General features: G+C 35.0%; 1 protein-coding gene across 1 annotated transcript in view; it reads left to right on the top strand.

Moving 5' to 3' along the window:
• EYS (eyes shut homolog) overlaps nt 1-26711 on the top strand; it is a 1562674-nt gene that overhangs the window by 535837 nt on the left and 1000126 nt on the right. The window contains 1 exon segment of the mRNA XM_071219700.1: nt 10657-10778. Coding sequence (XP_071075801.1) covers nt 10657-10778 — 122 coding nt within the window.

The following is a 26711-nucleotide window of genomic DNA, read 5'->3' as shown; positions in this document are numbered from 1 at the left end:
GTGAATATGGGCCTTGTGGGGCTAGTAATCCTTGTGAGAACGGGGATGTGTGTAGAAAGAAACTGGATCTGGAAATGTTTCCCCGTGATAAGAGTCCCAGTGTGGGAAAGGCTTTGCAGGTCCCCGCTGTGAGATCAGTGTCAATGAGTACAGTTCCAGCCTTGCCTGAATGGATACTGCTATGACTGTGAGTTCACTCAGCCACAGCACTTCTTGTTGTGCAGTCTAACTTAGAATCTGTTGTAGTGGTGGAATAGCTCAAGAGGCAATCATGATTGGTTGCTGTATTTGTCCTGCCTTGAATATCAAAGTCAGTGCCAATTATTTTTTTTAAAAATCCCCACTTCTGACAAATTCATTTTATATTTTTTGTGAGTCATAACAGTAGCAAATGAACAATTTTAAAGAAATGTTACTTCTCTGTTCTGATGTCAGAGTTAACCATTTTTTCTTCATTTTTTAGTGGTAGATGTTTTAAACCATTTCTTTGTAGATATAGAACAAAGTTGTTTACACTGATTTAAAGTAACTCATTTTTTAGCTCCTCTATCTCTCACACACACACTCCTTCGTACTGAGATATATGATCCTGAAACAATATGTGATTATAGAGAAAAGAAGAAGATAGGAAAAAATTAAGATAAAAGGAAGTTAAGGAAGAAAGAAGAAAAAGAAGAAAGCTGAATATTGGATAATAGATTTTTCAGACACAGGAAAACAGAGCATGAAATAACCCTGTGAAATGGATAGGGTTAAGAGGCATAAAAAGGAGGAAAAAAAAAAAAAAAAAACAAGGATGGAGAGAGAGAGAGCTAGAAAGATGTAGAAAAATACCTGGCACATCTTATTTTGCTTTATTTTACCTCCTTTCAAATGTATTTCTACATAGTCCCTCAGTAAATGGGTAAAGAATTAAAATAATATAATGTATGAAATAGTACATTTTGTTTGACAGTTATTTTATTTAGAATGGATATCATTTAACTGAAATTATGCATTCTTTTCTTTAAACCAGTATTCTGCAATGCATGTTCTTAGAGAGCATAAGGGAATTTTTTTAGATTGGATGAAGTAGCCTAGGTATAAAACGATAGGTAGTGGTAGGGCCCTAGCAAACTAATATTTCAACATAGATGTGAATATGGAATATTTTTCTAATAATGTGCTAGCTAAGCACAACATATATTTAGGCTGTGGTCCATCTATTTGTTGCTACTCCTGATTTAAACCATGTTTTTTTTGTTTGTTTATTTGTTTGTTTCAGAATTCAGCACTTTAAAGATTGGGGTTTTAAAATTTGTGAAATTCTCAAATTACCTTGAAATAAACCACTATTATCTTATTTCTGAGCTTAAAGCCACATGTATTTGGTGATGCTTGGAATGCCTCTCAAATTTCTGGTGTTCACTATAAAATAAGGAAGGCAGAGAGTATTCCTGAGAGGCTGGCAACTTTTTAGATCTAGGTACCCCTAGAGTAATGGTTATATGTTAGTACTTCTAATACATTCTGAGTAAAGGGTATGTATATGTATGTGTATATATATGTATATATATCTATATACATATCTACCATATATATAGTAGAAAAAGAAGGCTTATAGTTTTTCATATGCAAAATAACAATTAATAGATAATAAAGTAATAATAAACTGTGTTTACTGTACTAACAACTATAAACCTACTATTGCCCACACCTGTATGTGTGTGTGAGTACATATAGGTATATATATATGTATATGCATATGTGTATATATATATATATATTAGGTCTCTATGCATATTATAATTCTTAATTCCTTATAAGAAAATACAATTTCCAAATATGTTACCTTAGTGCAGTGCTCTATTAAATTATTGAAGATCATAATAATATATTATGAAAAATGTAAGTTTTGGATACCTTATATATTGATGTGTTTCTTAATATGATTATTTATAATATATTTTGGTCCCTGCCAAAGAAAATTACACAGCACAGAACCAAAACATTTATTAAAAATTAAAATTTACATGTAAACTGATATCAGCATAAATCTAAGGCACTGTATTCTTAAAATAAAATAGTTTGAGAAGCCAAACTTTCTGAATTCAAGTTAATAGTGTTTTTTCTTTGCTTGTTTGTGTTTTATTTCCCCACACCAGCCATCCTCACCTCCCTCCCCTGATTCCAACCTCCTTGGTTTTGTCCATGTGTCCTTTATAGTTGTTCTTAAAAACTCTTTACCCCTTTCCCCCCTGAAATTCCCTCCCCTCTGATTACTATCTGTTTGTTCTTAATTTTGATATCTCTGGTTATATTTTGCTTGCTTGTTTGTTTTGTTGATTAGGTTCCACTTAAAGGTGAGATCATATGGTATTCACCACCTGGCTTATTTCACTTAGCATAATGCTCTCCAGTTCCATCCATGCTGTCACAAGGGTAGGAGCTCCTTCTTTCTCTCTGCTGCGTAGTATTCTATTGTGTAAATATACCATAGTATTTTTGACCCACTCATTTACTGATGGGCACTTAGGTTGCTTCCAGCATTTGGCTATTATAAATTGTGCTGCTGTGAACATTGGGGTACATAGGTTCTTTTGATTGGTGTTTCAGGATTCTTGGGGTATAATCCCAGCAGTGGAATTGCCAGGTCAAAAGGCAGTTCCATTTTTAGTTTTCTGTGGAAATTCCATACTGTTTTTCACAGTGGCTACACCAGTCTGCATCCCACCAACAGTGTACCAGGGTTCCCTTTTTTCCACAACCACTCCAGCACCTGTTGTTTGTTGATGTGTTTATGATGGCCATTCTCAACAGTGTGAAGAGGTATCTCATTGTGCTTTTAATATGCATCTCTCTGATGGCTAGTGATGCTGATCATCCTTTCATATGTCTCTAGACTTTTTGTATGTCCTCTTTGGAGAAGTATCTGTTCAAGTCCTTTGCCCATTTTTTAATTGGGTTGTTTGTCTTCCTAGAGTCGAGTCGTGGGAGTTCTTTATATATTTTGGAGATCAAACCCTTGTCTGAGGTATCATTGGCAAATATGTTTTCCCATCTAATTTGTTCTCTTTTCATTTTAATGTTGTTTTCTTTAGCCAAGCAGAAGCTTTTTATTTTGATGAGGTCCCATTTGTTTATTCTTTCCTTTATGTTCCTTGCTCTAGGGGACATATAAGTGAAAATATTGTTGCATGGAATATCTGACATTTTCCTGCCTATGTTCTCCTCTAGGGCTTTTATGGTGTCACATCTTATATTTAAGTCTTTTTTCCACCTTGAATTTATTTTTGTGTATGGTGTAAGTTGGTGATCAAGTTTCATTTTTTTGCATGTAGCTGTCCAACTCTCCCAACACCATTTGTTGAAGAGGCTATTTTTACTCCATTTTATGCTGCTGCCCCCTTCATCAAACATTAATTGATCATAGAGACTTGGGTTTATTTCTGGGCTCTCTGTTCTGTTCCATTCGTCCATGTGTCTGTTCTTATGCCAGTACCAGGCTGTTTTGATTACAGTGGCCTTGTAATACAGTTTGATATCAGGTATTGTGATCCCTTCTACTTTGTTCTTCCTCTCAAAATAGCTTCAGTTATTCAAGGTCATTTGTGGTTCCATATAAATTTCTGAATTGTTTGTTCTATATCTGTGAAATATGTCATCAGTACTTTAATAAGGATTGCATTGAATCTATAAATTGCTTTGGGTAGTATGGCCATTTTGATGATGTTAATTCTTCCAATCCATGAACATGGTATGTGCTTCCATTTTTATTTATCTTCCTTAATTTCTTTCTTCAGTGTTGTGTAGTTTTCTGAGTACAGGTCTTTTACCTCCTTGGTTAGGTTTATTCCTAGGTACTTTATTTTTCTTGTTGCTATATCAAATGGTATTTTTTTTCCTGATTTCTGCTTCTGATATTTCATTGTTGGTATACAAAAATGCCTTTAATTTCTGAATATTGACTTTGTATCCCACTGTTTTGCCAAATTCATTTATTAGGTCAAGCAGTTTTTTGTGGAGTCTATAGGATTTTCTATGTACACTATCATGTCATCTGTGAACAATGACAGTTTATTTCCTCCTTTCCAATTTAGATTGGAAAAGCCTTTTATTTCCTTTTCTTGTCTGATTGCTGTGGCTAGGACTTCCAATACAATGTTGAATAGAAGTGATGAAAGTGGACAGACTTGTCTTGTTCCTGATCTTAGTGGGAAAGTGTTTCATTTTTGCCCATTGACTATGATGTTGACTATAGGTCTCTCACATATGGCCTTTATTATGTTGAGGAATGCTCCCTCTATTCCTACTTTGCTGAGTAATGTTATCATAAATGGGTGCAGTACCTTGTCAAAAGCTTTTTCCACATCTATTGATAAAATCATGTGATTTTTGTCTTTGCTTTTATTATGTGATGTATTATATTTATTGATTTGTGAATATTATAACATTCTTGCATCCCTGGGATGAATCCTACTTGGTTATGGTGTATGATCTTTTTAATATATTACTGGATGTGGTTTGCCAATATTTTGTTGAGGATTTTATTGTCTATGTTCATCAGTGATATTGGCCTGAAGTTTTCTTTCTCTGTTATGTATTTATCTGGTTTTGGGATTAGGATGATGCTGGCTTCATAAAAAGACTTTCGGAGTCTTCCATCTTCTTGGATTTTTTGGAATAATCTGTGAAGGATAGGGGTTAGCTCTTCCTTAAAAGCTTTGAAGGATGATCCTGTGAAACCATCAGGTACAGGGCTTTTGTGCTTTGGGAGTTTTTTGATTACTGCTTCAATTTCATCAGCTGTTATAGGTCTGTTCAGGCTTTCTGCTCCTTCTTCATTAAGTTTTGGAAGGTTATATTTTTCTAGAAATTTGTCCATTTCACCTAGGTTTTCATATTTCGTGGCATATAGTTCTTCATAGGAATTTCTTACAATCATTTGTATTTCTGTGGTATCAGTTGTAATCTCTCCTCTTTCATTTCTGATTGTGTTTATTTGGGTCCTCTCTCTCTTTTTCTTGATGAGTCTGCTTAAAAGCTTGTTGATTTCATTTTATCTTTTCAAAGAACCAGCTCCTGGATTTATTCATCCTTTGAATTGTTCTTTTAGTTTCTATGTCATTTAATTCTGCTCTGATCTTGGTTATTTCCTTCCTTCTACTTGCTCTGGGCTGTCTTTGTTGTTGTTCCTCCAGTTTTTGGAGGTGTAGTGTTAGGTTGTTTATTTGAAGTGTTTCTATCTGTTTTTAGGTAGGCCTATATTGCTATGAACTTCCCTCTTAGGACTATGTTTGCTGTATCCCATAAGTTTTGGATTGTTGTGAGTTCATTCCATTTGTTTCTGGAAACTTTTTGACTTCTGCATTAATCTCATTCTTGACCCATTCATTGTTTAATAGCATGCTATTCGATCTCCATGAGTTTGAGTGTTTTTGAGTTTTTTCCTTGAGGTTGATTGCTAGTTTCAGTTCCTTGTGGTCAGAGAAAATGCTTGATATGATTTCAATTTTCTTGAATTTGTTGAGGCTTCTTTTGTGACCTATCATGTCATCTATCTTTGAAAATGTCCCATGTGTATTTGAAAAGAATGTTTATTTTGTTTCTTTGGGATGAAAGGCTCTATATATATCAGTTAAGTCTGTTTCATCTAGCACATTGTTCAGTGCCACAATATCTTTGTTGATATTTTGTTTTGACGATCTATCCACTTTTGACAGTGTGGTGTTAAAACCCCCTACTATGATTGTGTTGCTGTCAATATCTTTCTTGAAGTCCTCCAAGATTTTCTTTATGTATTTGGATGTGCATGTGTGTATGTGTGTGTGTGTGTGTGTGTGTGTGTATCTCCAATGTTTATGTCTTCTTGATGGATTCTTCTCTTGAGTATTATGAAGTGACCTTCTGGGTCTCTTTTTATGGCCCTTTTTTGAAGTCTATTTTATCTGATATGGGTTTTGCTACCCCGGCTCTTTTTTCCTGCCTGTTTGCTTGGAATATTTATTTGTAGCCCCTTACTTTCAGTCTGTGAGGGTCTTTTGTTCTGAGGTGGGTCTCTTGTAGGCAGCATATGTGTGGGTCATGCTTTCTTATTCATTCAACTATTCTATGTCTTTTGATTGGAGCATTTAATCCATTTACATTTAAGGTTATTATTGATAGGTGGTTATTCATTGCCATTTTTTCACACCTGTGTTCCTCTCTCTTTCTCTTTTCCTTCCTTTTCTTAAAGCAGCCCCTTTAGCCTCTCTTGCAGAGCTGGTTTAGAGGAGGTATATTCTTTGAGGCTTCTTTTGTCTGGCAAACTCCTTATTTCACCATCCATTTTAATTGAGAGCCCTGCTGGATAAGGTAGTGTTGGTTGCAGGGCTCTGGTTTTCATTACTTGGAATATTTCTTGCCAATCCCTTGTGGCTCAGAATGTTTCCATGGAGAAGTCAGCTGCTAGTCTTATCGGGGAATCCCTTGTATGTTATTTCCTGTTTCTCCCTTGCTGCCTTTAAGATTCTCTCTTTGTCTTGGAATATTGCAATTTTATTTATGATGTGTCTTGAAGTGGGCCTCTTTGGCTTCCTCTTGATTGGGACTCTTTGTGTTTCCTGGACTTGTGTGACATTTTCTCTCATCACATTAGGGAAGTTTTCCATTATTACTTTTTCAAATAAGTTTTCTATCCCTTGCTCTTCTTCTTCTCCTTCTGGTATCCCTATTATATGGATATTATTCAGTTTCACACTGTCCTGCATTTCCCTTACCACCTCTTCATTCTTCTGAGTCTTTTTTCCTTTTCTTGCTCTTTCTGGATGTTTTTTTTTTTTTCTACCTTGTCCTCTAGCTCACTTATTCAATCCTCTGATTCATCCAGACTGCTTGTAATTCCTTCTAGTATGTTTTTTTTTTTTAATTTCTGAAATTTTATTCATTTCTTCCTGGTTTTTGTTTATAATTTCTATTTCTTTTTTCGTACTGTTGTGGTTCTCACTCAGTTCCTGGTCATTGTCTGTCAGTTCCTTGAGCATCTTTATAACCATTATTTTGAATTCTATATAGGTAGTTTTCTTATCTCCATTTCATTTAGCTCTTTTAGTGGGGAGTCTTCCATTCCTTTTGACTGCATGTTCTTTTTGTTTCTCCCCATTTTAGGTGACTTTTTGTTTCCTGATATTTCACTTTGCTAGCTGTCTTTATAGGGTGAACTTCTATAGTATGAATTCTGTGGGGTTCAGTGGTGTGGTCTCTTTAATTGCCTTGTCTGGACACTATAGATTTACCCTTTCTTTTGTTTGTGTGGGCTCTCTTGTACTTGGGTTTTTACCTTTTGGTGGTCCCTTTGTTGGTGATTTCTCCCCCGTGGCAGGCATTCTGATGTTTGTAGCTCCCACCTATTGTTGTATGTGATCAGTGGCAGGGGGTAGAAAAAATGGATTAAGACAGTGGGAGAGTATTTTATGGGATTTAAAGTACCAGCAAGTAGAGAAGAGATAGGAGATTCTTTGGATAAGTTTACTGTGTTATTTCACCCAACTACCCACTTTTTATAAAAGGTGAAAGAAAGATAAGACTCTTATTAGAGGGGAGGAGGATTGTGAGTTGAATCTAGAAAACAGAGTGCTTGTGCAAGGTTAGATGATGAAATATAGTGAGAGTAAAGGATACAAAGTAGGCATAGTGTGCAAGAGAATAGAGTTAACCAAAGCAATAATTAAGCTCAGGAATAAAGTGAAGTGGGCTAAGGTCAGGGAGGGTTGCTGTGTAGTATTTACAATTGTATGAAACAACAATTACTCACAATAGTACTGGAAAAACAATAATATGACAAGAAATGTATGATTTGCTAACCAGTATAGGAAGTATACGATCAAGAGTAGTGTGTTATTGGAGCATGAGTGAAGTGGAAGAAGGAAAATTAAAACACAGTAAAGAGAGAATAAGGAAAACCAGTCAAACAATGCAATTAAACAGAGAAATAAATTGAGGAAAACTAAACAGAAAGAAGAGAAATTAAAAAAATACTAATAAAATAAAAGAAGTAAAAATAATGAAAAAAATAATACAAATAAACAATAAAATGCCAGTTCAGTGGGATAGCAAAGTGACATTCATTCATCTCAGTTTCTCAGTTTTGGGGGTTAGCCTTGTGCTCCCCCTTTGGTTGTCTCTGGACCTTTCATAACTCCACATATTATCTCACTTGGGAGAAGAAAAAAAATAAAAGAGAGAGAAAAAAGAAAAAAATAAGTAAGCCTCCTTCTGACTTTAAACCTCTTGAGTGAGTTCTGCTGGTCTTCCTAGATGTCACAGGAAGAGGGGTGTTGGGCTTCGCTTTTCAACCTTCCTATGGTTTTGCAAGGATGGGGACCAGGTCTGGGCCACAATACACACAGTTGCCCAGCTTCTGGCCCAGGTCCTCCATAAGCTACCAGGCCCTCCTCTTTCCATCTGTGCCAGGCCTGTGCCTTTAATTCACCAATTGTGCCAAGGTCCGTGAAGTGTGCCTCTCCTCCTTGCTCTTTTCAAGCCCACTGTGTCCAAATCCCACCACCGTGCAAGCAGTGCCAGTCAGCCCCCATGCATGGATCCACTCAGCCTCTGAGTCTTGCGCAGGCAAGTGGCTCAAATCAGCCTCGGGTTGAGTGGTGCCTCCAGCAGCCAGAATCAACCTCAGGACCAACAGGTCAAATCGGCTACCCAGCAAGCTCTCCGAGCCAAGCGGGTGCCAGTTAATAGTGTTTACCACATGACTATATATAAGAAATAGTTATCAATATGTATCTGTGAATTTGTAAATCTCAGACATTTTGTGGTTATTCACCACATTGTTAAAATACTAATCTCTATATTTTCATAACAAACATATCATATCAGGGGCTTTGATTCAGTATAACTAATGTATGATGTTTGATATATGTATTTAAGTACAGAATAAATAATATATCCAAATATATAGACAGCTTAACTTATGAAAATTTCAATTCAAAACAGTAGTGTGGTATATTTAAAGGATCTTATGTGGGATGTAGTTTACTTCTTAGCTTCACAGTACAAAAAAAGTTAACATTCAGAGAGCATATTTGTTGATTAAAAAATGATTTATTTTTTAACACCAATCTCTGTCTTTCAGACCCTTTGTTAATTCAAAGTTATCTTTTGTTGTTATATTTCCTTTAAGATAACTTATCATTTACCTATATAGAGAATGTCTGTATCTACATTGAAAGTTAATTTGACTCTTGTGGTTTGTTACTTGCCAATTTGCATCAATATCCAAACTTGAATTGTAGTCATAAACCTTTTAAAAAATATCATTATGATTGATGTGATTCCATCATATCTTTATCACACATTGTATAACATTTGGTTTTAATTTTTTGACATACATAATTCCATAGAGAACATAAAGATGCACCAACTGAAAATTTTATCATTAATTTATGTACAACTATATCTGCATATGAATTAATCATTTGAGATGTTAAAAACATGGATGCTAAACGAGAAAGGTAAAGCACAAATAAAATCCTGTCTAAAGAGCTGCCAACTGTTGTCTCCCTTGTCTCTTTCTGAGGGCCGTGGGCTGGCTCGTTCTCCTTAGAGGCCCCAGTTACTGTGCTATAAGAAGCATGGCTGCAGAAATCTAGAAGGCAGCTAAGTACCTCACATTACACTGAAAACACTCTTTCCTCCAAGGATCTAAGCTTTTAACGAGAGTAATAGCTGGTACTTGCACAGAGCCAGGGTGGCAGTGTGGATTAGACGGTAAATCTCAGGGACAAGTAGAACCCAGGGACTAACTAGGAACAGCTATAAATCTCTGCCTGTTCTAAGGGCAATCCATGCTGTCACCATTTCCTTGAGAGGCTTCAGAGCCTCTTCTTTTTCCATTCCATTAATGATAAAATAGAGGACATATTCTGATCATTACTTTTAAAAGATTATGATAAAATGTGAAAGCTCTTTTGAACAAAGGCTTAAATGGTTCAAAATCAACTTTCAGATCTCTATGCACTTTAATGTACTTTGTCACACAAGGAGCTCTAACAACCAGTTAACTTGTTGTTTATTAAACCTACAACCATCTGGGAAAAAGTTAATTGATACAATAGTAATCCATTGATCATATGTATTGTTTACTGACAGAAAAAGAAAAGAGAAAGAGAAAGAAAACTGGATGTTTTTATTGATACTTTGCAAATTGTTACCAAATGTTCCTTGTGAATATTCTTATACTGAAAGTGACCAGAGGCAAGGGGGGAGAAGAATTTTAGGGGAAAAAAGGAGAAGGGAATAGTCAAAGAACATGTGTGAGTGACCCACGACCTTGCAGCAGTGTGGGGATTAACTGTGGGAGCCGGGAGTGGGATGGGCGGAGGAGGGCAAGGGGGAAAAATTAGGAAAACTGCAATAAATTAACAATAAAATGATTTAAAAAATAAATACAAATAGTTGACACACAATAAATGAATAAACAAATAACTGAAGTTTTTAAGTTAAATAGAACTTATTTAGAAAATATTGTGGAGAACTGTGTAATAGCATCTTACATATAAGAATTCACAATTTGTTATTAAAAAGTGAAATGCACTTAGATGAGCATGACATTCTTCAGAGTAATTAGTATTAATTATATCACGATTAAGGAAATGTTAAGCGTTTTCTCCCTTCTGTTGTTTTCAGTGGTTGCTGGTTGCTCCTGCTTCTGCCATCTGGGCTCGGCGCACCTGAGATGGGAGCGGGACACTGATGGCTGCATTCGGAGTGCCTGCGAGCACAATTCTCCCTGCAAAGATCCGCATCCTGTTAGTATCCATGGATATTATTAATATATCTTAATGTGCGCTAGCGTAAATTAACCACTACAAATATAGTTAACTGTGGTCTAGGTGGTTTTTTAATATGTATAAATATATACGAATATTGATTGAGATTAGAAAATGGGAGGTCAAGCAATATTTTTTTTACTTAGTCATAAAAAATGTTCTATTCACCATTACATATAGGTTGATGTAAATAAAATGAATTGTTCACTCTGATTTCACAACTCTTGGCAATATTGAATTTCTGTAAAATTTCAGAAATTATTCTGAAAAGTGCTGTTTTCACATAAGCACCTACGTTTACCTAACAAGGTATTATGTGCACACACAGAATATGCATTCTTGAATTTTATTTTGATTTCCATCTCATGCTGGATGCTTTCATCGTTTTCTTCATTCCTCTGTGTTGGTGCTGTGTCTTCAGTGCATATCCATTTGTCACTGCCTTTGTCATAACTGTGTGCCACTCTGCCTTAAATGGACTGACACAGTTGGCAAATCAATAGGATCCCCTTGGGCTCCTCATTTTTCAGAAAGCCTGACATAAAAAACATCTACCCAAGGTGGGTTCACTGACTGGCTTCAGAAAATAAATGACAGACAACACAGGTTAATGCTGCGATGCTAGTATAGGTTTATGGTTTATTCTTTAGCAACAGGGCCCATTTTCACAAAAGGACTACACTAGTTGAAGTTAGAAAAAAGTGCTTTGCAAAACAGATTTCTTTTCATGTACCTATTTTGACCATCCGTGTACTGTCAGTGTTTGTTTTTACAATGAAAGTATCATTTGTGGCAAATTGTGTCTTTCTCACAAGGAAGGCAGACACCTAAAGGAAGAATTATAACTAATGTTTGGATAGCTGTGTATAGAAACAGAGATGGCCCATCAGTTATCCAATCACCCTTTCGATATGTGTAGTGGCCCTGATGCTTCATCTTAATTTGTACCAGATGCTTTGTGTAAGTGAGTCATGTTAATCCCATCCACTTTGGGGGATTTCTGTAGGAATGGATATGAGACCTTATGCTGGTTTCTGAGATGAGATTGGAGTTATTTCCAGGAAAAGCAAGTACCATGTAAGTAAAAGATAGTAACCTTCTACTATCTGGAATTTATACATGTAATTGCTGTTGCTATTTTCAGAGCTTAAGGTTGGGAGTGAAGTGCTGCTTAATAATCAGTGGCTCTGAAGGTGGCAGAGCTGAGGGACAGAAGAAACCTGGCCCTTGATCAGTTGTTGAACTGATTGAACCTCCCCCCCTGCCAGTCCCCTGCCCCAGATGCCTGCCCAAACTTTGGATCTAATTATATGAGATTACTTATGGCCAATTTTTAAATATGGCTTGAATTAAAGTCCTTTTTACTTGCAGGTAAACCATCTAATTTCCATAATGTGATTAAACTTTATTTTAGTCTATGATTTCAGCTATAACTTCAGCAATAATAGGAGTTTATTATAACAGAAAGAGCTTTGTACCCAAAATTATAAGATTCAGCTTCTAACCCTGACCTCATCACAACTTCTCTGAGTAACACTATGCCAATCATTTGAAAAGTTATGGGCTGCAACTTCAAACAATAAAGCTTCCAAGTATGGAATTCTCTCATTTATCCATTTTATAAATTGCCGGTAGGAAGTTATTCAGACTAATTTTAGACTAATATTAATTTAAAATCTTGCCTCATACTTTCAAAAATTATATAACAGGGATTACAAAATAAGAATTAATATAAGGTGGAACTCATAGAATCAGAGTATAGAACAGTAGTTACCAGCAGCTGGGGCTTGGGGAAAATAAGCATGCAGATCAAAGGGTACAAGTCTTCAGCCATGTGATGAGTAAATTCTGGGGATCTAATGGACAGCATAGAAACTATACTTAATAATACTGTACTGTATATGTGAAACTGTCTAAGAGAGTGGATCTTAAGCATTCTCATGACACACACTAAAAGGTCATTATGTGAGGTGATCTGTGTATTAATTAACCTTATTAAATAGTCATTATTTAGTTGAAATTTTTTCACGATGTGTATATATGTGCAATAATCACTTTGTGCACTTTGTCAACTATACCTCCATGAAGCGGAGGGGAAAGAATAAAGCAACAAAGCTGAAAGCAGCAGGGCTGAAAAGCAAATGAATTCTCCAAATAATGTTCACCAACTAGATTATCATATTTTATTAATTGACTTGAGTATATTATAAAATAAAAGATGATTGAAATTACTTAACTCCTAACCACAATTCATATATCAATTACAAGACAAAATATCATTGAATTGGTGATATACTTCCAAGAGAAGACATTACAGAAACAACAAATTGTTTAAAAGTTAGAGAATGTTCAAAGCATTCAATAGCCTTCAGGTATTGTGTCTGGGGCCCCAACATTCCCCTCAGTTTGTGTGATTGACCAGGAACCAGAATATTCATGGTTAGGGTTTATTGCAGTAAAACGTTATTTATTTTTATTTTTAATAGTTTATTTTTATTGATTTTTTTCCATTACCATTTACTCCCCTTACACCCACTTTCACTTCCACTCCCTCCCCCTGCCCCGCCATCACCGCACTGTTGTGATGGGTTGAAAGTAGCAGAAAGAAAGGCACAGGGCCAGTGGTGGAGGAGCCACATGATGGCTCCAGGTGTCTCCTCCTCATGGAGATGTGTGCACAGCACTTAAATCTCTCAGACACGATGTGGGACAACGCGACTGAAGTGTTGACAATCAGGAAGCTCACTTACACTCTGGTGTCCAGGGTTTTTACTCAGGTCATTCACAGGGCATGGATTTTAGGAAATGGGGCTTCAGCTCCTGCAGTGTTTAAACTGATACAGCACAGTCCAAAGCCCATGTTTAAAAAACAGGCTTTCAATGTAAATCCCATCATTAACATAAACCATTTAGCATAGCCCAGGGTGTCAGGGATCAAGCACGCTGACATCAGTCAGGATATTCTGAGGCTCAGAATATCCTTCCTTTGGAATATGTAGGATTTGAGTACTAAGCCTGCTAAGTTTACTAGTGAATCGATGTTATGATAAATATTGCATTTTTGTATAGGAATAAATAGTACATAGTTGGCAAGTAATACACTCTATAACAATAAATTGAAACAAAAATCATTGCAAAACAATAAGTGAGAATTACAAAGTAAAGCAAGGCCAAATTTGAGTTTCATTATTTGCTTTCTTTCACCAACGCATTGGTAAAACACTAACCATGAGATGCTTAAGGCTTTGAAGTGGAAGAGAAAAGAAAGGTATGGAGTGTGATGTTTCTGAAAAAATCTTGTGATAAATGGAAAAATTATTTTTCTCAATCAATAAGACACTCACATTTGGCTATAAGAGTCAGCAGCCTGCTTTTTGTATGGGTCGTACTACTCAGCCCAATCTAGGCCATGTCGCAGACATGAGGCTTGCTTCTTCTTTGAACTTGCTATGGTGCAACTTTAAACTAACATCTTCACCTTTGCAGCATTTCCTCATGATTACGTGTGACATCATGATGTGAGTTTAAGTAAAAAGCAAAAAATCAAAAGACTTTGAAATGGGAATGAGAAGTATTTGTAACAATGAGCTAGTTTTCTTCTTTTCCTTTCTTTAGAGTTCAGTAAACCTAAGAAGATAATGAGAGAAACAGAAAATTTCTGATGCTTAGCACAAAATAAGATACAAATGTTAAGAATGGATAGGATAACATTTATTCCTTTACATAACTTCTTAAGCATATTTGCAAATAACTATCTCTTTGTGGTTATTTAAATATGTATGATCAAATTGTTCTGGTATTTTCTCTCTCATTTTACTTTCATTTTCCTCTGTTTCTTATATGAATAATGAATGCTTAATTTTGATAACAGCAGGAGACACTAAAATAGTGCAGTAGAACTAACATGTGGAAAGAACAGTTTATTTTTTTCATACACAACTATGTTAAAATGTATACATATTATATGTACTGGTATACTACGGATATAAATTTTCTCCCTAACTCTCAGATGCAATAACCAAACTGAATTGATATGCTTTCCAGTAAAAAATAGAACTGCCTCTGCTTTCACCACCACATGGTTGTAAAATCCATGTCAGTCATTTGAGAGGTGCCCATTCCCTCCCTGTGGGTTACAGAGTAGAAGCTGGATAATGAGAGGATAACCCCTGCTCGTACTTCATCTTGGCTGCTACTGAAATGCTTGCTGTGTCATCCCCATGCTCCTCTCAAAGACAGATTAATCTGCCAAATGACTCCAATCCTTTTCATACCAAATCTGGCTCCCAGGACCATCTCCACCCCTCGACTTCATGGTGCTTAGCTAATCAGTGAGGAGGCCCCAGTTGTCCGTTCTGCATACCCAGTTGGAACCACTAAAACCTCAGATTCTGCTCTCTCTCTAGGATTACAAACTCATCATCAGTGTGGATTCAGTCCCCACTGTTCTTTGTCCCAAAACAAAAGACTTCTTTCATTTCACGCCCTCTCTCTTAATGAAAATGTACTTAATCTCCTCTGATGGATACTAATACATGGAATCTGACTTGGCTCAGAGTTTGGGAGCTTCAGAACTCTCAAAACACAGAGAACTGTCTAAGTACTCCTTAATGGAAAAAATAAAATTTCATTTTGGTAGCAAAAGAAGATGGTAACAGATTTTATTCTCCATAATCTCTGTTACACAGGAATATGACAAAACTTGTCAAGCCTCAAATGTCTTAGCTTTTACATATAACTTTTACTATGGCTGTGTTCTATACATACTGAAATTGTTTTTAAGTCATAGGTCCTATAGATTCCGTAATATCATCTGGAATAGTGAACCTCAAAAAAAGAATTTTTTTCTTATTCCCTTTTCAACTTTGTTAAGTTAAAGGTCTTGTAAGTTTTATCCTCTTAAAACAGTAGAGAGATCATTGGAGATTGTCTGGCTTCGACATGGATCTGTTCTGTGACTTACCACAAGTCACTAAACGTATTCAAAACAAAATGAAGGATCATTACCATATTCATTCAAATTAATACTATGTGGCACTATTCTTTAATTCAAGGATAGCTTTCCATTTTATTTTAGTACCAACATATACATAAGCAAGGTTTTTTTTAAGTTGGGTGATCCGTTTCTACAATAAAATGAAAAAGTTGTACTTAATTGTCCTTAACTAAGAGTTTGCCTTTAAAAATACACATGCTTAAAATTCTGATTCAGTAGATGGATTCGGACACCTGGGTGATTTATAATTCCTTGTGATTTTGATGTGTACTTCTGTTTGAGACTCGCTGAACTAGGTATCTGCAATAGATGGCACTTTCTAGCTCTAAACTTCTGTGATATTGGGGTTGGAGCACAGGGGTTTATATTTCACGTGTACTGATTACTTGCAATTTATCACCTTAAAAGAGAAATAAAAGATGATCTGAAAAACTGAACAACTTATCCCTTGAGCTTTTAGCAGCATGTTTCATTGCATCTTCTATTTAAAAGTACTGTTCTCTTTTGGATTCTTCCATCTGTTTCAGTGCTTTTGTTTTTAACACAAAGGAAATGAATCTAACTTTCCCATTCCAATGCTTTTGTGAGGGAGATAATAATATATTGTTTTCTCCTCACTTGTAATAACTTAGTGAAGTATCATTCTCTTTATATATTGACATTTGCTAATCAGAAAATCTTTGCATGAAATTATAGTTTTTCATAGAGGCTGGGTATAATGGTTCATATCATTTTGATAGTATTAAAATAATCAATTATTGATTGATTATAATGATATCCCAAAGGTTCAATGAAGTCTTCTGATTAAAGTGATTAATTGCAACTTTTTCAGTATTGAATATATAGACATAAATTTAATCTTAATTGTGATGTATGAGCTAATAACCAAACCCAGATAACAGAGACCCTGCAAGAATTAGGTAAGACAAAATGAAGTCCTTTGGTCCTGTCCATTCTAAACAGACTACTTTTGTCTTTGTAGAATAAAATCTACTTATTTTTTTTATTACCCAGATCTCTACTTTTCATTACATAGATCCTTACTTTCAGAATTTATTGGAAGTAAATTAACATTACATTTATGTAAGTGGTTCATTATAATGGGTGTTAGTTTTCTATCCTTTCTACAATACAGATTATAAACTTATTTTCCTTGTATAATCCATGGCTAATATAGAATTTTAGTTCATCACCTGATGACCTATTTAATCCTTTAAATATATTATCCTCAATTGTCTATTTGGTGACAGTTAATATGTCTTTCTGAAGCACCCAGCTTTTTCCCCACTAATCATTTTTAGAATAGGTCAGCCTTGATACAAATAATCAAAATTTAAAAATTTATATGCAAAGTAAAAGTAGACAGAACTTGAGAAAGATTGGTTGATCCACCTGAGTAAAGAAATTAGTACTTTGGAACTTGTGAAATTTATTCTTGAAGCTCAGACATATTTTCCCTTCTTTCCTATTATAAGATTCATTATAGAGAAGTGAGAGTTACAGATGGCTAAATTTTAAAGTTTAAGAAATCTATGGAGCAGTATTGAATTTCATAAATATTGTGTGAGAACATAACAGATCAGTGAAAGGAATTTTATTTTGAGACTCGCTAATAAAAATGGACAGTTCCCAGAAATCATCCAGCTTAAAAATTATTTAGAATTTATTGAGTATCATTTCCATTGTCAGTAGCCAACATACATCAACAAATGGGTTTATTTTCAAAGATACAAGTTTATGAGACAAGTTTAGCTTTAATTTGTTTCAATACAAACATTGTACTTTTACATTATTATGTGTATACTTCTATAACTAGAACTAGAACTCAACTCTAGGCTTCCCAATTTATTTCTGAGAATTTATTGAGTAGTTCAGTCCACAGTAATTTTATATTTTTCCAAAAAGCTTTCTTTCTGACATTTAAATAGATGCATTTTTTCATTAAGTCTATATAAGGCTTTTCTAAAAAAAATGGCTATATTGTGTTTCATATATTGTTTTAAGAAGATAATAAGAGAAAAAGCACATCTTCCTTCAGAAAAACGGGTTTTCTTCAACAATTTTTTAACTGATAAGAACAGTGGTCAAGGAGAGTAATCTCCCATCTCCAATCTTTAAGCATGCCATTACATCATCCCTTTGATCTCTCCGTCATCCCAATTTCCCATTTGCCTGTGAGGAGTTCATCAACAGTGAAAATTTTAGGAAATTTTAAATTAGGAAATGGATATATATATATGTGTGTGTATACATACATATATATACACTTGTGGAAACAAGCATAAGTGCAAGTGTGCGTGCACATATGTGTATACATATAAGGAAAGAGAATGTGTCTATTTTCTATAGTCTTCTGCCAACTGCCCTGATCTAAACAGAAATTAAGAGCTTCCTAAAAATCAAGTTCTGGAATCCACGTCAGTTACTGTGTGTGTGTGTATGAATTTGTGTGTGTGTATATATACATACACAAATTAGAGACAGCAGATAAATTGCTTATTTATAAGTTGAGGGACAACTTCGTTTTGGAATAATACAGAGTGGCCTGTGGCATCACCTTGAACATGGTAGGGTGAAATTTTGTTGCATGCCCATGCCCTTTAAGACAAAAAGGCTGCACATTCAAAAGGGGTGGGCTTTTTAGAAAGATGGCTTTTGCCTTTACTAGTGTTAAGTCATTTAATCTTGTATAAGTCACTTAATATTTCTAAGACTCAATCAGTTCATTTTAATAATGCTGCCTAAATTAATAGCAGCCACTTTGCAGAATTGTTACGAAGATTAAATGACATACTGCATGTAAAATGCTTAACCTAGTGCCTGCCATATATGATTAACAAACATATACTGTGTTTGATAATGGTGATGATGCTGCTGATGATATGATGATGATGATGTTCTTGATGATTCAAATGTGGAGAGACAGAGCAAGAAAGAGAAGGGAAAATAAAAGATGAAAGAATGAATGGATGAATGAATAGTCAAGTTTTTATGTATGTCTCTTTAACTATTTTTAGACTTTCTCATGAGTAAGAAACCCATGGAGTCTGTACTTAAACCAAGATCCTAGAGATTGACAGGTGGTGATAACTTTTGTTTTACATGACCCCAGGCTACTGGGGCTTTGGGGCCACCCTTTAAAACTGTGTTTGCTCCAGGTCTGGTGAAAGGCTCTGGGTCTGACAGACACGAAGCAAAATACTTTGGCCTAATCTTTATCTTTCAGGGATCAAGCCTTTAATCTAGTTAACTCCACCCAAATCTCATCTGATTTAAATTGGCCTTCTCTGCCCTCTCAGAGCAGGAAAAACTCCACCTAACTGCTGTGTTTAAAAGATAGACAAAAAATATACCCTTCATAGTTAAAAAAATCTGAAGCAAAAGCTCAAAAGAGAACAATGTGATTGGCATGGAGATGTGAATGAGTATATGAACATAAATAAATACACATATATAAATATAAGACTGGAATGATATTTCTGATCCTGTATTTTTTTAAATATATACAGTCCAGAGCTAATTGTCAGAAAATGTGGATCTTACTTTTTTCTGTGGTGTTGTGTGTCTTCCAGGATTCTTTTATTGGTCACTGGTACATCAAAGACAATGTATTTTATAAAGAATAACATAAGGCTCATAGAAATGAAGCAGATTTCCTATGGTCACCAGTAATACATGGTGTCCATACACACCAGTAATAAGTGCATATATATATGTACATATATTTATACATATACATATGTTTGTGCCTTAAGACAGGTCTGCAGATCACATGCCTCTCTCAAGATTCTTTTTTGGTCCTAGATCTTACTGCATCTCTGAAAATATCAGAGCTTGAGTTCAGTTACCCATAGAATTCAAGAAACTGAGGAGGACAAGAATCTCAAGAGTAACTCAGTATTTCAGAGTCTGTAATAAATCACAACCACCTGTATCATTTCTAAAAATACACGTTTACTTTAAGCTTACTCCTGGGAATTCTGATTTAGTAAATAGAACATGAGGGCTGAGTCCCGTATTTTTAAAATACTCCACAGCAGATTCACAAGCAGAAACATAATGCATAAATTCTAGGCTACCCACATTTACTGGAGGCTGCCTGGAGAAAGCCACGGGCACAGTGTAAGTTTGTACCTCAAGTACAAAGCCCTGAGTGCTCAGCCAACGCTCATCTGTACTGGAAACTTACACTGACAGGCAGCTGAGCGGTGACAGGAAGATAGGTTGATTCAGGGAATGATCAACAGGTGAATAAAATTTAAGCATTGGCCTCTCATGTGCAGAATAGCTGGAGCTAAGGAGAATTTATAGCTAGAATTATAAAAGTAAATTTAGAATGAAGATTGGTAGGATGCTAAACATTTCTTTTTCAAGTGAGAACTTTTTTAAGCAAAAAGTGCTATCCTCAGCTAGTTTTGATGAGCACTTCCAGCAGTCCTAATCATCAAGGATATATGCCTATTTTAGATGACATTGGTTCAGAAGGAACAGGCTGACCCCATAAGGGACATTGCTGAGGAATGATTTGAAAGGCTATTGAACAAAATAGGGCCTTAGGGATTTTTTCCAGAATATGCAAATTTTACTAAATTATGATGTAATGCTTGTTAGAGTACTTGGAACTTAAGAGTATCATGCCAACCTCTTGCTAGCCAGCTGAAAATTTTCTCTAAGATTTGGGTGGAGTTTTAGGTACTAATTATATACAAGATAAACTGGAACCTTAATACTGTAAACAGCCTGGCATAGGCTGAGAATTACCCTTCAATGGGTCTTGCTAAAGCTTAGCAAGGAGCCAGAGTTGCAAAGGGAATGTTGGTTAGGAAACATGCAGTTATTTCCTTAGGAGAAATGCAATAAGAGAAACTTAGAGCATCTAAGTACATTTGCACTGGATCTAAGAGAGGCAATGGAATTCAGAAACGTTAGTCCTTAGGCTTATGAGCATGTTACTAGAGCATAATGTACTTCTGAACTAGATATACAGTATGGAAAATAATTTGCAATCTTATAAACTCAGCAGCTTTCCTCTTTGGTAGGATATTCATCCTGGCCGAGTAATTCAATGAGAAGTGAATGACTATAGTAATTGGAATGAGCTATAGTAAAAGTTGGGGCTTCAAACTACTTTAAACCTTGGATCAATTTATCCAACTGCCTAATGCTGATTGTGGGACTAGAATAGAGATTTGATTTCTCTCCCTGTAACTGTGGTTCAGTGCAATTTAGACCTTGGTATGACATTTGCATTTGGTCTGTAAGAGATGGGCAGGATCAGAACTAGCCAGGTTATGAGGTTTAAAACACCCTCGTGAAATTGGTGGACTCCAGCAATAATAGGCACTAAGAAAAAGATGAGAGTTGGTTGTGATAACAAGAGGTAAGAAGAGTCTATGAGGAAATATTCATATTTACATTGCAGATTGGTAATTGCTGTCCCACAACTCTCAGAGCAGATATTTATTGCCCTGCTACAGGTTTTAGAAGTCCAATTTCCATCCTTCAGATGACTAGGAGGATATCAAGTGAATGACTTCAATCCAGAAATTTTCTGAGGTGACAGTTATAAAAATCTATTTATACAAATTAAAGCTTAAATGCCAAAACTGTTTAGTGAAGATAAGTACCCATATTGAATAATTTACATTTTAAATTTAAAGAATAACATTTCTCAAAATTTGGCATTTAAGATTTTTTATTAAATGTACTGTGTGCATGTGTATATATATATATACACTACATATATATGAGGAGTATATATATACATATACATATATATGTATATATGTATGAAGATTTATATACATACATATATACAACAATGAATAATTGTTTAAATAGAAAAAAGGCCTTGAGATATTATATTTTAACCCAGCTATAACTACATTTAATAACTTAAAATTTACTCAAAATTTTCAATTTTGAAGAAAAACTCAATTTAATACAAAAGAAAGGTCATAAGAGAAAAACAAGACCCCCATAGCTTCTTTTGCATTATTCGAAACTGTGTTAAAATATACTGATAACCAGACATAAAAAAATTGCAAAGCTTTGAAACCTTTTTGTAAGAATATGAACTACTGGTCACTTCTCCGAAGTCACACTAATACCTGTACTTAAACTATCAGGATGTTTGTTTTTAACGTAAAGATCAGACAGACCTTTTCTTAAAATCTGCCAATCCAAAAAGGATAATCCATGGATCTGAGTTTGTCCACCCAGTTCTTCTTTGATGTTTTGTGTGACTAATTGAAATAAATGTATCTGCAGTTACACTAAAATTTTGGTCTATTTTTTAGTATATTCGGCATTGCAAATAAACACACTTTTAAAATCAAAAAAAATTAACTAAACCTAAAACAAAATTTAAGGGAGATACTATAAATTTCCAAAGTAATATAATGTGCAAAAACATTTTCAATTTATTTCCTAGTGTCCAAGTATAATTTGGTTCCTATTATTGTCTCTGAGGAAAAAGAACTGAATGAATAAAGACCCTAACTCATACAATTCAAAATACAAAACTAAACTATAATTTATGTCATTATTATTTCTGTATAGATATCTGCACATAGCAGGGGTCACCATGAAATATTAGTAAATAAACAAATATTTACAGAGGACTGCTGTTACAATACACATGTTAAGGTATCTCTCTATAGTTTAAGGTAGAGCTTAGAAAGGACTAAAGAGCATGTATGAAGCCATGGATGGGGACAAGAGTGTGGGAATTGACTGTGGGGGGTTGGCTGGGTAGAAGAGGACAAAGGTGGAAAAAATTAGTACAACTATAATAGAATAACAACAAAAAAATCTTAAAAAATGCTTGAATATAGTGGATTTATTTGGTACTGCATCACCATTCGACTTTCTGTGAGTGATGAATATGGGCATACAGTAAATTAATAGAATGTAGAAAATTTTATGTGGCATATGCAATGTATGAAAATTTTCTTGGATATATGATAAGGAGAATTTTTTTTAAATGTTAGAGGAAGCAGAAGAAATGGAACAAGATTATCTTGAATAATGAACCTAGAATTGATTTATAAAGACTTTCTCTTGTTTCTTTATATTGTGTTTTAATAAAGCTTTTTTATCATAAGTTTTTTATCATAAGTTTTATCAAAGCTTTCATATCATTAAGGATATTAAGATATGCCTTAATTTCAGAGTGGGTAGGAATTTAGATTGGCAAGTCTTTTTATTTGCCTGAATCTTGGAAAATAATTAGCATATTAAAAAAACTATCTGATATAGATGGAGTCATACAATAATAATAAATAAAAACTAAAACTTAGCTTTAGTAAAAGTAGAGATGGGTAGGGAAAGCTGTGCCCCAGAACATGGCTCGGTTCTGGGAAATGTGATAAACGGGAAAAACTGAGAACAGACTGCTGGACAGTTGAGCAGAGCAGGAATGTGCTCAGTGACTTAGGGCAGATTTCCACAGTTAGCTGTTACCTAGTTCTCTCAAACTATACTTTAGAAAATACTTGTTCTGCACTTGGTCTAGAATATAAATTCAGTCCAAGTTTGACAGATGCAGCAATTAAGAATACAGATGTCTGAGTATTGCATGGGAAATACCTACACTAAAACAAAATCACTACCTGAACTTCAAATTGGTGTCTAGTAGTTTATCTAACAACCCTAATACAATCACATATAATTTTAGAGAAATTTATGTATCAATATATGCCTACTGTGATGTTTTTATCTTTTAAAAATGTTTATTTTTTATTCCTCACTTAGATAAGGAATTTGGCTTACTTTAGAGAACAGAAGATAAAATTGTTCCAAGTGAATTCTTCTAGACCTGCTTAGATTATAGATGGGAGCAGAGAATCATGAGGACAAGAATGAATAAAGAGGGCATTTCTCCCCACCCCCCCCCAGGCTGTCAATTTAATCAAACGAATAGGACCGTGCCCAAGGTGCTTACTGATAGGCTTCATTAGTTAGAACCCAGTAATAATCTGTTACTTCTTATTATTCATGCAATTAATGAAGAAAATCTGGCCCCAAGTAAAGTCATACCACTTTTATAGTTAAGACCTTTTCACAGGCTCCTGGCACTTTCTTGACAAAGATTGTATTAGTGGCTATCTGCTTTTGTTCTCAGTGATGACCTCTGATTACATCAGATCAATTGCCAATTTATATAAAACCTGTCCTGCATATTCATAAAATAAAAGAAAATTCTTCTCACATATATGCAAAAGACAATGCCAGAACATTAATAAGTATAATATCAAGGGACGACCCAATATATATTCATTTTTTATCTTTAAAAAGTTATGGATCCCATGAATTAAAACAAATATATTTATTATTTTGTTGTTTTTAAAGGGAGACAGAATCTCAAAACTCCTTGAAAGCCTGAAATTTTCAGACACTAGGAAAGAAACTTTCTCTCTGTTACCAGAAACTCATTTTGCTACAATAGGAGTGTTGGAGTGGATAGCTGAGAATAAAGCCTCATTGCATCAGAAAAAGTCAATCCATTATAAATAAGTTTATAACAAAGCACATCGATTTCCAACTTAATGTCATGCCTCTACTGGCAATAATCTTTACTTAGCTAATTATTTTTTTATGCTTTCAAATAATTTCATTGTCTTTTAATTGTATATTATAATTGACTACTTTATAGAGTAGTGAGCTAACTTACTACCAAAAGAAATATAACCGGAATATCCTGCTTCACAAAACTGTTGTGGAAAATGTTCTCACATATCTCATACCTTTTAGTTTTCTACTAATAGTCCAATAATGTACTCATTTAGAAAGTAAGTTGTCCAGTAGAATCATCAGTCCAGAATGGAGTCATCTCTCCTTCTACATGATTGGAAAAGTAAGCCAAGAATGACTTATCTGGAGGCCTAAGGATTAAATTGGTCTGTAATGATTGGTTTGAGTATTCTTTCAAAATTTAATATCAGAAAGATTTCATATAGGAATCAAGATACTCATCTTCTTTTGACTAATGAGGATACACTATATAAATCCAGGCCAGTTGTAACATGGAAAAATTCCTGGAGCTGGTAGCTTCTACATGCAGTAGATGTAGCTGTTTTGCTGCGTTCTCAGTTGTCTAACTACTGACGTCCTCTGCCATGTGTCTAATATGCTGGTATCTAAACACTACACAGTAATGAGAGCTCATCCCATCCAGCCTCACACAGTGAGAAATTACCTCCAAACAGAGTCTTAAACTTGAAAAAAGAAATCAAGAAAATGTTCTTTACCTGGTGGAAAATCAGCATGTCCATCATATAATAAACTCAAGAACACATAGCTGTACAAGGAGAAGAAAAAGTAGAGGGGTTCTTTTTTCTTTAAAGATTTTATTTATTTATTTTTAGAGAGAAGGGAAGGGAAGGAGAAAGATAAGGAGAGAAACATCAAAGTGTGGTTGACTCTTATGCATGCCTTGCTGGGGACCTGGCCTGCAACCCAGGCATGTGCCCTGACTGGGAATTGAACTGCAACCCTTTGGTTTGCAGGCCCACGCTCAATCCACTGAGCCACACCAGCCAGACTGGTAGAGGGATTTTTAATATAGCTTCATAGTAGCATCAGGATACCTTTTACATAATGATTTAAAATTTGTGGACAGCAATTTTTATCCTTTTTCATGTTGAGAGAGTCACCTTTTGTGAATAGAACCCTCTAAAGTACAGTATTTTTGTGTGTGTGAGAATGTTATTGGTGTAGACTCAACGGAGTGAGTGTATATGAGATCTGTCGGGAAAAAGTCCAACTATCGTTAATGTAAGGAAAATGGTTTGTGCGACATCGATGTAACCTGGCAGAAAAGGAGAGTGGACTAGAATGAACATGCATGAAAAATAACAACTTCACTATCCTAGTCAGTGGGGGCAGTAGGCTCCATTGAATGAGCATGTGTACTGTGTGTCTGTGGCATTCAAAGTGACTGAGTGAGTAGAGAAATGAATCTGCATCAAATTTTGCATTAAGCTTGAACATTACTCTGCAGAAACTATTCAGATAGTTCAGAAGGATGCAGCTATGAGCAACTGGTGATTAGTAGCTTCAACACTCTGCACATCTCATGCAGAGTTTTTGGCAAAACATCAAATCACCCAGGTGACTCAGCCCCCCTACAGCCCACATTTGGTGCCCTGACACTTCTGCCTTTTCCGCAAACTGAAATCACATTTGAAAAGGGAGAGATTTCTGACCATCGATGAGATTCAGGAAAATACAATGGGGCAGCTGATAGTGATTGGGAGAACTATGTGAGGTCCCAAGGTGCCTATTTTAAAAGGGACTGAGGCGTCATTGTCCTATACACAAAGTTTCTTGTATTTTATATCTTCTTTAATAAATGTGTATACTTTTATATTACATGTCTAGATACCTTCTGGACAGACCTCATATATATGTTTTGTCTATTTATCCTGATACAAATAGCTCATATGCTTCCTCATTTCATATATTTATCCTGCAATATGAATAGATTAATTGTCAAAATGCAGTTATCTATCTTTTTTCTATATTTTCACTAGAGAAAGAAGTGCACTTTATTGAGACAGATTCCGTCAATTCAGTCTTACTTCATATTATACATTACTCTGTTTAGGCAGCATAACAGTCCTGTTGACATTTTGCTCATGGACAACCTCTTTCAAAGCTAATTCCTATTCAGCTGCACTCTGTAAGTAAATCAAAAGGTGAAGTGTAATGTGAACAATTTATCTTTTTAAGGATCCAGAATATCAATGTGAAGGAAAAATAAAAGTGACATGAACTTCATAATGTTATAAAATCAGAACCATTTCATCTAAAATATCTACTTGTTTAATAGATTTATGTTTGACATCAATTTTCCTGGCAATGGCAACTGTCTTGAAAAAATTTTTTTAAAGATTTTTCAAATACATTTAGAT

The sequence above is a fragment of the Desmodus rotundus genome, chromosome 11 (assembly GCF_022682495.2).
Source record: "Desmodus rotundus isolate HL8 chromosome 11, HLdesRot8A.1, whole genome shotgun sequence".
Lineage (NCBI taxonomy): Eukaryota > Metazoa > Chordata > Mammalia > Chiroptera > Phyllostomidae > Desmodus > Desmodus rotundus.
This window is presented reverse-complemented; position numbering and strand designations above follow the sequence as displayed.